This window comes from Astatotilapia calliptera, chromosome 20, assembly GCF_900246225.1.
Source record: "Astatotilapia calliptera chromosome 20, fAstCal1.2, whole genome shotgun sequence".
NCBI lineage: Eukaryota > Metazoa > Chordata > Actinopteri > Cichliformes > Cichlidae > Astatotilapia > Astatotilapia calliptera.
The window spans coordinates 2,291,908-2,306,029 of record NC_039321.1 but is presented as its reverse complement, the minus strand read 5'-3'; the positions used below and the strand labels follow the sequence as shown (position 1 = coordinate 2,306,029).

The following is a 14,122-nucleotide window of genomic DNA, read 5'->3' as shown; positions in this document are numbered from 1 at the left end:
CTTCAAAGCAAACACTAATGCTGCATCGTGGTGGCTACGTCTATCAGTCCAAACATTTTCAGTGGAGAACTTTATTTAATCTGTCTGAAAATAAAATACCATCCACAATTTACTGGTGGACACTAAAGTGCAGACACTGCTAGTCCTGGGTCTTTCTCATTTTGTGTTTTCTATTCCGGCTCATTTGCGGGGTGGACTGCTCCTATAGCTGTAGGATGGAATATAACTCTGTCGTCTTCGACTGCAGATGGCAAAGGGGGTCCCAGAGGCTGCAGCCATTGCCATCTGCAGTCCAAGATTGTCGATTTGGGGTGCATCCAAAGGGCAAGAGGATCAGTGAAAAGGAAACTGATTACTACATTATGATTATTGCCAATAGCTTTGTTATAATGATTCTTTAAGAAAGTTTGTATCTATACACAGACAAAGACCATCAGCAGAAAGTGTAGCGGTGTGTCTGAGTGAAATGCAATTAAACACAAATTGGAAGGTGTATAAGTGTCAATAATTTAAAAATAGCTGTGTGTCCTAGTGGTGCTATTTAAAGTCTAAACGAGGTTGTGCTGAATGACAGATTTGCACTGTGGGACTTGTAACATTTGCCTGAGGGAAGGAGATCATATCATCAGAGGTGCATGGGTGGAGATTATGTGTTTAATGGCTCAGTGTTCACACAAGGGTTGAAGGGACTGATGTTCTTATCAACTAATGACCTTCATGGACCAGAGAAATGACCAGAGCGAGTCGATTGCACATAATTGTTGTCACACTTTAATGCAAACATGATTCTTATTTTTAAAGTTGCAACTTTTTGATTTCAATCCAAACTCCCTGAACTCAAGCCAACACACAGCGACCAGTCACGTGCATAAGAGTTGAAAAGGGTTTCTGATAACTCAGAGCCAACATGACACGAGCCACTGATAAGTTTATTCAAGCCATTGTTACGGAAGGAAGGTTAGGTGAAGGTTAAAAAGTTAATTTGGTGGAAAAAATCTGCTAGAATTCTGCAAAAGTGAGACATAAACCACCATCATCGGAGCAGACACGAGGTGGCTCCCTAATTTATGACTCAGTGAACAAAACGTCCTGAAAAATGCAGCCCATTCACCATTTGGACTTTTTACAGCGCCAACAAAGTGAAACAAAACCTTATCAGAAATATGTTCACCTAAACGTCAACAGAACGACAAGATAAAGAGAGTTTATGACCAGGCAGCCACACCACATCAAATGATACCACTTCTCCACCTGAGCAACACCAATACAGCAATATCAGATCTATATATCATCTTTATCTATAAAGATGTTCCTTATAGATGAGTCATCACAGGATACAGATGGGCTGAAAAATGTGACGTACTGAGTCAACCTGAATATGAGGAAAACGTCATTAAGCTTTAAATTACAACAGCTCGGTCTCAAAAACCCGATGGCTGCGCTCTTATTCGCCAGTAAGGACCAACGCAGGTGATTATAATCTCGTTTCCGTCCTTCCTCAAACACTCTGGATGAAAAATAACAAATCCAAGTTTCACATGTGTCTGAAAAGCCACCAGTTAAGAATGCACTCTCTTCCTCTGGTTTAATTTAAACCCAGACAGGAAAAACGTGCTCATTACTTAAATGGCTTCAGTGCTGCTCGTTTTTATACTTAAGGCGGAAATGGACCCAGCATCCACAGGAAGAGGTTTTGTCAGCACAGAGAGAGCAAATAAATAGTTGGAAAAGAAGTTTCCTGAATGCATTCGGTTATATGCAGGCATCAGCGCTCACCTCTGTGTCAAAGTTCAGGTTTAGAGCTTACAGACACAAATCAGAGCCAAACAAGAGCCGCAGGCAGGTGGGAAATTATGGAAGTGTAAGCAGACCAATTAATGCATTTTACCCGTGTGGATATCAAAGGCTGCGGGGCTGCTGCACAAGAAACAACATGTGATGAGAAATAAATTAACATGACTCACCGTCACATGAAATGAAGTAAACGGCTGTGGGTAATTACCACCCCGAGGACAGCGCCTTCCCTCCAAAGCTGCAGCTTCTCTGGGAGGCTGCAGTTGGAGGGAAGTTTGATGTCAGAGTGTGCGCGTGGGAGCCGTGGGACAGCGTTTTCATGAATGTTAATGAGCCTTACATTTTTGCCTCTCTCAGTCCTGGCAGCGGCGAATCTGCAGAAAGCGAGCGGCTCTGTGGGCGTTATCAGATTCAGGTTGTCTGATCAAAAGCAGGGAGCAGCTGTTCCAGGTTTATAATGTGGACAGGAAGGACTGCGGGGACTGCACTCGAAACTCTCCCAGCTTCTCGCAGAGCAAAGAACAACTTGTTTCGTACCCGTGGGTCCCAGAAAAGAGCATTTAAATATGCATTTAGATAAGATGGTAAGATGAGAGAGGATGAAAGACGGCAGTCTGAAACACCAAAGCTTCAGAAAGCATCAGTCTGTCCATCATCAGGACTCACAGGCCTCCTGTTTGTGACGTTACATGTACGAGAAGCTGTAAAACTATTTTCACGAAACCAGTTCAGCTTAGGTCTCATTCAGATGAAATATAGGTCTCCAGAGGTGCAGCAGGCTTTTTAATATTACCTGCTTTGGTTGGTAATCTTTCACCTCCTCCCCAAGTAATAACTACGACTAAAATTACCTCTCGTTTTTCAGCAAACTCGCTGCTTGTCCTTTAATTTAACCCGCACACAGAGACACGTTCTTGCATTTAAAAAAAGAAAACGACATCTCTCCCTCCTCCGTTCTCGAGTGTGACAGTTTGTCTCGTGGAAACATGAGATTGGTAAACGACACATGCACCTCCAGGTCCTCGAACGGCTACTCGAAACCTGCTCCAAGAGCGAGACGGTCCCCGAAGGATCCCGTGTCCAAGTGCCAGTTCATGCAGAAATAAACATGTTTACAGGCTGGTAGAAAAATATTTTAAAGGTTTCCCTTGGCAGCCAGTGCTGATTGGTGCTTGCTTGGCCTAATGCAAGTCAGTGAACCGGACCTCTGCAACTGTGACTGTACTGCCGGAGCCTTTTGGAGCACTTTAATTAATTTACCTGACAAATAATGTTCATTTCCATGTGCTGCAGACTGTCCTAGAACTGGTGAGTTAAACCCAAATATTTTATTAGTGTGTTAATTATCACTAATCAGCAGGTACCTGTGCACCCATAAATGTTATTAATGCCGCGTCTTTATTACAGCTTGTGGCCATAAGCTGCTCACTGATGTGCAGAGACACTCGGAAACTCGGAACTCGGAAACGAAGCTTTTTTTCTATTATTTTTCAGCGTTTTCATCAACCAGGCCTGTACATCTAAAACAGCGTTCATCCTAAATCCCAAAACAAGAAGATAAATCACCAGGAGCCACATATCCCACCTCACATCCCTCTGAAATGTTAATCCTATTTAAAAAGAGCTTTGTGAGCAGACTCCACTGATCGCAGCCTGGTTCGTATGAAAGAGATGGAGAATGACTTTATAACACGAAACACGAACTCAGTTAAAACTAAGACTGAAGCCTTTATGGATCATTGTGGGAATTACTGTATGTATTTAATATAAAGAGTTCCCTTTGTTTTGTTTGATCACGAATACGAGACGAACATCACGTTTAAAGTTCTAGAAGTGTTTCATCTGCTCGCTTCCTAATCTCAACAAAGTAACGTGCTTCCATCAGCTCACACTATTTATTTACTCGCCTCAGTTTTTACTTACTTGGATTATTTTTGCACAGTTTGGTTTGAACACAACACATCTTACTGCCAACTGACTTCAGGTCAGCTTCTTTAGTTTTCTGGTCCTATAAAAAAACTCGCCTCAGTCCTGGAAGGCAAAAGCAGGATTTCACCCGTGACGTGTCCACGTGCATGACTCAGATTTTGCCGTCATCAGTAATCCTCTGCTTGCATCCTTCATAGTAAACAGCGTTAATGAGGCAGAAATAAAGTTTGTTACCTCACTCGAGTCGATTTCTTTCATGCTCGTCTCCTCTGTCCTCGTCTCAAATTCAAAAAATAAGGAAATAATGACGATTGTTTCATTGCACATTTCTTTATCTGCGTGTGTGACATCTCCCCTGTGGCTGGAAGCGCCTGCGTGGACCACTTAACCCATAAACATGAGATTAATGCACAGGAACGATCAACGGGTGTCAGCTTAATCTATTGCAAGGACACACACACACACACACACACACACACTCCGATCAGGCTGTATTGAACAGGGGACAGGAGGGTTTTTTATGCACGAGAAGCTCTCAGGAGAAAATCAATAAATCTACAAATCCCTCTGTTGTGTTTCGTGCCGGTGAACATCCGAGGCTGTAAAGCCCGACCCCGAACACATCGCGCTGTTGACACTGCAGATGGACAAAATCAATGTGGATAACACAACAGGCTGAGAGGAACCAATCTATTAAAAACAGGCCTTTTGTTGGTGCTCGCCATGGGCGCAGGGCTGCCTGTGGTCCCTCGCAGATCACGCGTTGTTCAGTAAAACAATCAGATCATTTTTAAACACAAAGTGCATTAAAATGTTTTTAAAAGAAGCTGACAGAAAGAAAATGTATAAAAAGTTATCTCGCTCCCAAGACACCAAAATATAAAGACTAAACATGAAAACACACGCAATAAATAATAAAAATAAAAATAATAGTGGACCTCAGAGGCAATAGGTCTGTAACATACTGTGGATCTCCAACATGTGAGATGCCTCCTGAGCCACATTAACAGATGTTAACAGATGTTCACAAAGGGGAAGTTGGAGGGGAGGTGGTGGCACACTCTTCCAGGTTTACCAGCCCACAGATCCAGGTGTGCATCCCTCGTTGTCACCTGCTCTTCAGTGATCAGGTTTAGCCACGAGGACGCCTCATACGACGCCACGCCGGCAGCTTTGATGAAGCATCCAGGGCTGAGAGCAGGTTGGGATCTCGAGCACCTGAGCCAGAGTGATGGATGGTCTTTATCTTTTCTTTCTAGCAGGGAGATACAGAGTCCAGAAAGAACTGTTTGTACGTCCTCTAGAAATAAAACTAAGAAGATGATCTTGGTTGTGAAATTTTAAATCAGGTCCAGCTTTTGGACCTGCTTACAGAACTTTTTGATCTCATCTCGTATACCAAACACGCCTTCCTATTTTAGTCGTCCGTTTAAGCTTCGATTTCCTGCTCTGCCTCTGCAGGTCCGTGCACGCTGCTCTGAATACATGTGGAGGCTCAGGCATGTTTACTCATCACTCACAGTTTCTATCTGCATCATGTTTGTGAGGATGGTAAACATAATAATAGTAATAAATCATTTCAAACTGAGGTGACTGCTCTTTGTTGTACACATTACTGTGTATAATTCATTCACTCTGACCCACTTTAAATCAGCACTAAGGCTTAAACTGAATGATTTGAATGTTTTACTATAAAAAAGCATTCATTTGTATTCTGTCATCTTCTGTTGGAACCTTTAAATCCTCACAAAGCCACAGAGATTAGACTGTTTGAATCAAAGTCTGTAACCTTTGATGAAACCGCTGTTGCTTTGCTTTGTCACACCGAGCCACCAAAGTTCAACCATCTCCAATAATTATGTCATTAAAAAGGCGTGAAATTGGAGAATTCGTTTTTCACTTTAGAGCAAAACTGGATTTAATGGCCATGAGAACCTGCGGGACGAGTGTGACGTGGCCTCAGAAATCACATTAACCCTTTCTTGTCCCGGTCACAAGTCGAAAGGATGGAACAAAACAATAAAACAATACCGCGAGCACACCTCCCCCTCTCCCAAAACTGCATCATCCCCCACTGTGACAACCTGTTGCCACGAGTTACCATGCCATCCTGTCAATCACCACGGTGGGAAACAATGCTGCGATTGGTGGGGGTCACCATGACAACACAAAGACCCGCTGATGACTCAATGGAGACCGAGACGGAGCGAGGTTTGCTCTCCTGCCGGCTGCTATGGAGCCCCTCGCCGCCTTTATGTGTCGGAGTTTAGCTCGGGGGGGATTATGAGCTCCTGTTAACAGCTGCTGATGTGACTGAGTGGACAGAAAGGTTTACAGACAGAGAAGAAGAAGAGACGGCTGACAGAGAGGGGAAGGGGAAACGTACTTCCATGGTGTCATCAATGATAGGTGTCTGGGTTTGATTCAAGGAAAATCAAACTGAAAGAACATCAGATTTTTATTTTGGTGAAAACAGAGTGAAATGGGAGGAGGAGGAGGAGGTAAAGATGGAGGCAAATGTCTTTCATGGATAATAACAGTTGAAGGAAAATAAATAGCTCTTAGAGGCTGCGCTTAGAAAGTTTGTTTACATTTATTAAAAATAATAATTTACCAAAACATGGTGAACGCTGCCTCTCATTAAGGAATCCAGCTTTACGTGGATGTAGAGCCTCACCTCCCAACATTACGTGTGGTAGCAGGAAGGAGTTCCTCCTCGGCTGTGCTGCGATCTGTGCTATGAAGGAAAAGTATCGCTGCCTCTGGACAGGATCAGACTTGGTAGCCCAAGCGAGGGAGTTTCTGCACGAGTGCCGTGACGGTGGAGCGTCACAGTGATGCTGGGTTTATGTTTTATCTGCAGAACTCGTTCGTTGTACTGGACTGACAAAGGCTGTGATTATCAGTCAGGCCACGATCCGGTCCTCATCTCTGATCATGAGCTCTGATGCAAGAATGAGGATCTTCTTCTGTAGTCCAGCAGAGCTCATAAATGTAAGGAGCTCGCACACTTCCAGAAGCCTCCCCAGCACAGGTGGAGACCCCACAGTCAGGGGCGCCACTAGGGGCACCTCGGGTGGGGCACATTTGCCAGCCGGCCTTTTTCTCATTTTTTCCATATTTTTAAGTAACATATATCTGACAACAGCATAATAAAACTGGAAACTTTGTTTTTGGTGCCCCACCCCAATATTTTTATTGGCCACTGCTTAAAAAGCTCCCGAGGAGCTCCCGCCCACATTAGACCCGGAGCCAGCTTTGGAGATTGTATATCTCAGCTGTTTAGTCTGGTGCTAACGCAACCTGAACCTTCAGATAAGCAGAAGAAAACGCTTCCATCTATTCTCTTCCACTTATCTAATTCAGGGTCGCGGGGGGTGGAGCCTATCCCAGCTGCTGAGAGGCGGGATTCACCCTCGACAGGTCGCCGATCTGTCACAGACAATGAGCCTCAGAGAACTAATTTTCCCCCCACATGCAGCACAAAGAAACTGGGAATAAGGTTCAGTTCTGCTCGCGTACTGCACACATTCTTCATCAGAATAGAAAAAAGAAAATGATCTAATTAATCCACTTCATGCACTGGGTAAATACGGCTCCTGACTCTGTTTGTGCTTGCTGTGAAAAAGAACTCTGCAGGAGTCATAAAAATGAGCAGCACGCACATTAGACCGACAGCACATAGATGGAGAAACAATAATTTCCTCCTGATTAGCTCTTGTTAGGAACAAGCGTAACCCTTGATTACTTAATAGCTTCCTCTAAAGTGAAAGTTGAATTAATGAAGCCTTATTGAGGCTCCCCTGTGGCGTAACACCACACTGAGAAATACTGAAGCTGGCCAATGATTCCTGCAGAGGGTTGAAGATTTCTGCTCAAATCAAAATATCCACAAAACCTGACAAATCCAAGCAGCCTGATGATCTGCTGCAAATATTCATGCTATGGATGCTATAGATTATTGTTTTAGACAACAGCAAGCCCTTCAAACCTGCCCCTGACTTTGTGCTTCATTAATCTCTGTTCACATCAGCTGTTTTCTGTTTTCCTTCCATGATTTAATCTCAGGTCAAACTTTATTGTTCGAGCTGGTTTCAAACTTCTTCTTTCTACGTGTGAAGGGTCCGCTGTGTTCAGACACACCGAGCTGACTAATCAGGATAATAACTTGGACTTAAAATCACAGAAGTCATCCTTCTGCTTATTTGTGAACAGATTTTGCTGCAGTCACAAAGCTTAACAAAATGACAAGTGCCCGACGACACGAGCGACCCGAGCCACACGTGCTGTAAAAATAGTAATGACTCAACTCAAATTTATTCACATTTAAAAAGAACTCCCTTTGACCAAAGTGCTGCACAAAAAACAGAATGGATAAAATATATAGGAGGATAGAAATGAAATAAATAAAATACAAGTTAGTAGGTGCTAAACATGCACAGCAGCGGCTGAAAAGGACACAATAAGCAAATCAGACAGACGTAAATAACGATGGATAAAAAAAATGTAACAGTTTTAAAATACAAAGATGTGTCCGTAAAGCTGTTTCCGCAGAGGGGGCGGAGTCAGAAGGATCCAATCAGCTGACCCGAGGGTCTGGAGGCTGAGCAGGAGTTTGACAGGAGAGCTGTGAAGGGTTTAGTGGACAAACAGGAGGATCTCGAAATCAGTCCTGGCAGTTAGTGGAGAGAAGCCAAAGCAGGTGCCTGCGAGGAGCCTAACAGCAACATTTTAATAGCGAGGACTGGTCTGAGGCCAGTGTGGAATGAGCTGCAGTAGTCCAAGTGGGAGGAAATGAGGGCATGACTGATAATTTCGTGTTCTCTCAAAGAAAGAAAAGCCTTAATTTTGGATACGGGGCACAGAAAAAGCTGCTTTCATCCACTGAAGAGAACAATTTCAGTTTCATCCTCATTCAGCTGAAGGACGTTGTGTGCTTTCCAGCTCTTAATGCTCTGTGATGATGCCATCCAGCCTGGACTTGTTGGGACTGAAGAGGATGAAATGTTTCAGTATCATCAGCATAGTAGTGAAAGGAGGACTCGGTATTCATGAGTCAGGTAGTCACAGGTAACAGGTGTTAAAGCTGCTGCATGTATAAATGTGTGTGCATGTAGTGATATAGTCTGTTTACAAGGGGAACCAATCAGAAGTAACTTGGCTTAAAGGGGCGTGGCTTCAGCCTGTTGACTTCCACCAGATCATTGGCTATGCTTTGTTTTCATAGAGTTCTCGTCTACTGTCATGGCAGCAGCTGCTGTTCCAGAATTCATGAGTCTTGCTTTAAATGTAACATCGTCTGGTTTCTGATATTTGTCTTTAACACACAGCTTAAACAAACCCAAACCTAATGGGCCACACGGGCACAGCACTGGTCTGAAATAAGGTTGGATGAGAGAAAGACGTCTCATCCACAAACTCAATTACAACACAAACTAATCAGAGTTCAGGAAATCCAATTTACTGTGAAGTGACTCAGTGTCTGTGCTGAACAGAAGCAGCGGCGTGAGGCAGAGCCAGAGGAGGAAACACTTCAGAGGAGAGCCGGAGAGAACAAAGACACCACTCACTGGCAGGAAGTGTTTCGTGAACACGCATCGAGCGTCCCGCGTGACCTTCTCCGATGATCAATAAGATTCGAAGGCGCCGGATTTATCTGTTTATCTGGAGAAGTTTTGACAACTACACAGCTGACAAACAACTGATGAGGCGGAGAGGAAGGACGGTGAGCGAAGAGAGAGGGAGCTCGTTTTGAATAATGAATGACTTGTTTGCTGTCTAAAAGAGGTCTGGACCACTGGAGTCCACACACACACACACACACACACACACACACACACGCACACACACACACACACACACACACACACGCACACACACACACACACATTTCCAAGCATGAAATCTCTGTCACCTGTCCTCGCATTAACTCGAAATCCTGTGAAATTGTTTCCTCTCATTTTTAAGTAAATTATTTTCTTCTTAATCAAAACTAAACAAAAAATGTAAAAAATAAAAGGAAGCACCGTCCTCGTTTAGGTTTCTTCTTCCCCTCGCACTGTTTCCTCGCTGTCAGAGATAATTGGCTACTCTTGGTTTCACATCACTTCACAGTTTAAACAAAGAAGGATTTCAGTGCAAATTGCAGAAACGTCCGAGCTTCGGTTTTTTTATACATTTAGCACGACTCAGCATATGCAGAGTTCTTGTCATGGAAAGTAGATTAAAACTTCGTACATGAAGGTCACTGAAGAGGCTCTGTTACACAGTCTGCATCTTTACTATAAAGTCTGTGTTTAAATATCATCTGTGAAATAGTGATACATGGAAACTCCCATCTTTGAAGGCGCTCCGTTTTCAGTGCATATGTTAGTGACTGGTGTCTTTGCAGAGCAGCTTCATCGTCCATCTGGACACTAATCTGGAAACTAATTCATAAATGAAGACCATGTTGTAGCATTTGAGCCTAGAGGAATTAGGATCATGTTTATGTCACAGTGGGCAGACTTTAAAACTACACGAGTCGCCCCCTGCTGGTCATTAAAAAGAATGCGGGCCTAGGTAAGTATGTTTCCCCCTTTAAAGCTGAATAGGAAAAAGGTTTTGAAAAGAAGCAGAGCTCATTTAAATCATCATGATTCTTCCACAGTGGTAAGCTTCTGAGGCCTGAGGGTGACGAACCCCTGCAAAGCTCAAAGCTGCCACTAGCTGCCAATCCTGCTAACACTTCCATTAAATGACCCGCTGTATGTATTTAGCTTGAGCTTCATTTGCATTCATTTAATTGTGTTAATATTAATAAAATAAAAACTCAAATAAACAAAGTGGACTACACAGACGCCCTCTAAATGAAGCGCCAAAGCCAGTGCGGTCTCTATTTTATGAAACAGTTCTATAACATCTGCCAGACGGTGCTTCAGGATGCTTTATGAGTCTGCAGTGGCCAGCGCTGTGCTGTGCTGCGCTAGCAGACTGAAGGTAGCAGATAACAACAGACTGAACAAACAGATCCATACATCCAGCAACACAGCTTGACTCTGATGAGTTACAGAGAGCATTAATCCTTCAGACCTTCTCCAGTCACACGAGCATGTTCAGTGAAAGACTCACTCCTCCTGTGACACCTGACCGATTTTATCTTTGTTTAATTTATTTTGACTAATCCCTGCTCTAGGATTAATTAAATATTCAGATTTCTTTTTCCTGATGATTTCAGGTCTTGCCACGGGACAGACAAGAAGCGATCTCTAAAGTCCCGTCCACATGTGAATCAATTCACGGGTAATTGATGCACTCGCTGGCCTCAGACTTGAGAAAAGTCTAACTCGGGATCAACCACTTTGCATCACCAGCAGCTATTCTGCAATTTTTCTGGTTGACACATGTTTTAGTAGCTTCTGGTGTAAACATCCCTTAGCAACACGTGATGCTGATGAACAACCTTGAGGAGCAGGAGCGAGGCAGGATTGGGTGTGGAGCTGCTGAGATCTCTGGTTCTCTGCTGGGGAAGTTGTAGATTGTTCCATCCAGGCCATTTGTTTGACTGATCTCCAAGTTGGTTTCAATATTAAATGTAAAAATGAAGGTACGGGTGGACTGACCTGACAACGATGTTGTATTGAAGAGGGAACCAAGTGCGGAAAAAGACCCAGATTTACCACTTGATGTACTTTCAAACCTGAAATTCAGAACTTCAGTTTCCTCCACAGGGTATTTAGGCATAATGTTTTTGACAGGTACCTGATTTATACCATTGTGTGGTGTCGAGAACATGTGACCCCTCCAGATATTTCCAAAGAAAGAAACACTGGTGCAGTTCTGCCAAATGGCTTTGGGAGCAATAACTGCCAGAAATTCACCGACAATTCACAGACACAGTCTAAATATTCTGCCTGACATTGTTTTCTTCCCAGAAAAAAATGACTCCACATTCAGCCAGTCAACGTTCAGCTCTCAGACCTGTCTACATGCAGGATGACTCTCAGAAAGCACAAAGGCGGGACTGTAAACGAGTTAAGGGTGACACACTCAGGCATCGAGAGGGAACTCGGAGTAGAGCAGCTGCTCCTCAAACAGGAGGTGAGGTTATGATGGACGATCACAGAATAGCTTCTCTCTTTTCTGAGAAACTTCATTCTGTGATTTCTGTACCTGTCATAAATGTTTTTAAAAAGGCTCAGCAGGAGAGAAACTGTTGAAGTGGTGTGTTGATGATGAGATATGAAGCTCCTTGTTGACAGCTTTTTATTCAAAGGTAGATGCTTTCTAACTTCGTGACAGTTTCATGTTCTAAGGTCATGTTAAAACTTTTACACCTTCTCTGATCTGTGATTGATTAAACAGATGGTATACTCTTGGATTTATTATGAGACTGTCCCTGAATTTATCCACTCTGGTCTTTTTTTTCACGATAGGATATGGAGGTACACATCTCCGGTGCATGCCCTTAGATACTGCATATTGCATATGTCCTCAGGTTTGAGAACACCTTAAAAACTTCGGGATGAAGTGGAAGACTTGGATTATGAAGACGTACATTGTCCCATTTGCAAACAGAGCGAAGATATTTGCAAAAGAAACCAAATCCTAAAGAAACGAGATTCTGCAGCTGTATGCACGGACGATGATGATGATGGGACTTATTTTAGCGATGACAAAAAAAAAAGTCCCCAAGCAGAACCAAGAAGAACCACATCAGAACCAAGCGGAAGCACAGCAGAACCAAGCAGAAGCACATCAGAACCAAGCAGAACCACCGCAGAACAAAGCAGAACCAAGCAGAACCACATCAGAACCAAGCAGAACCACCGCAGAACCAAGCAGAAGCACATCAGAACCAAGCAGAACCACTGCAGAACCAAGCAGAAGCACATCAGAACCAAGCAGAACCACTGCAGAACCAAGCAGAACCACATCAGAACCAAGCAGAACCAAGCAGAACCAAGCAGAACCACATCAGAACCAAGCAGAACCACCGCAGAACCAAGCAGAAGCACATCAGAACCAAGCAGAACCACTGCAGAACCAAGCAGAACCACATCAGAACCAAGCAGAACCACCGCAGAACCAAGCAGAAGCACATCAGAACCAAGCAGAACCAAGCAGAACCAAGCAGAAGCACTGCAGAACCAAGCAGAAGCACAGCAGAACCAAGCAGAAGCACATCAGAACCAAGCAGAACCAAGCAGAACCACATCAGAACCAAGCAGAACCACAGCAGAACCACCGCAGAACCAAGCAGAAGCACATCAGAACCAAGCAGAACCAAGCAGAACCACATCAGAACCAAGCAGAACCACAGCAGAACCACTGCAGAACCAAGCAGAAGCACAGCAGAACCAAGCAGAACCACATCAGAACTAAGCAGAACCACCGCAGAACCAAGCAGAACCACCGCAGAACCAAGCAGAACCATATCAGAACCAAGCAGAACCACATCAGAACTAAGCAGAACCACCGCAGAACCAAGCAGAACCACCGCAGAACCAAGCAGAAGCACAGTCATTCTCATGAGAGGGAGTCTTTGAAAGCTCTGTACCTCTTCCCGTCAGGCCAAGTCGTGTTCCATGTTGAATTCATCAAAATCTCATAAACACAGAAGCTTTGTTGCTTGTTTCGGTTGATTAATAGCGGTAGTTAAGTGTGTCAAATTAGTTCTTGGAAAAACTACAATTAGTCCAGAATAACTAGCGGCTGACGGAGATCCAAATGAATAAATGTTGATTTGCTCCATTTTCTTGCAAGTTTTCATTGAGAAAAAGTAAATGAGAGAAGAAAAGGAAATTTGTGCAGAGCTTCGAGCCCCACTGTTTGCAATCAGCACTGAAAAACACTAATTTAGCAGTAAGGGTCCTGCTGGAGGGTCTGACAAGAAAGAAAAGAGAAAATATTAGAGTGGCTGCGTGGTGACAGAAATCAATGAATAATCATTAAGTTAGATGCAAAATGGTTCATGAATTAGACAGGAGGGAACGTGAGACAGAAGCAAAAGAGAAACCCGACAATCAGTCTGCAGCAGAGCGCCGGTCACTGTAACAATGACACGGCGACATTTCCATGCTGTTCTTTTATCAGCACACACGGCTGCAGCTTTTCAGCCGTCAGCCGAACACATCACCAACAACAATAATAGGAGTGAGTCCACACTTTGAGCTGACGACGCGTGATTGCAGGTGCGTCCCCCTCTCCTGCAGCGGCACCGCAGACCACGCCCACAGTCACTTTCTCATGACCAATGTGTGATTAAGCTTTTCCACATATTCCTGTTCATGTTTGTTTCCTCTTTGGCTGCTTTACGTTTATTAAACTGTCGGAGGTTTCTTCCTGTTAAAAGAGAGTTTTTCCTTCCCACTGTCGCCAAAGTGCTCGCTCGCTGGGGGTCATGTGATTGTTGGGTTTT

At 43.8% G+C, this 14,122-nt stretch overlaps 1 protein-coding gene across 1 annotated transcript; it reads left to right on the top strand.

Annotated features, from left to right (window-relative positions):
• Positions 1–12,380: 12,380 nt before the first annotated feature.
• On the top strand, positions 12,381–13,315 carry LOC113013724 (peptidyl-prolyl cis-trans isomerase G-like; the record flags this gene model as incomplete). The annotated part of the gene is made up of 2 exons (XM_026154865.1): positions 12,381–12,834; positions 12,933–13,315. Coding segments are annotated over 2 exons (837 nt in total), but the record flags the coding sequence as incomplete, so codon positions are not given.
• Between the last annotated feature and the right edge of the window lie 807 nt (positions 13,316–14,122).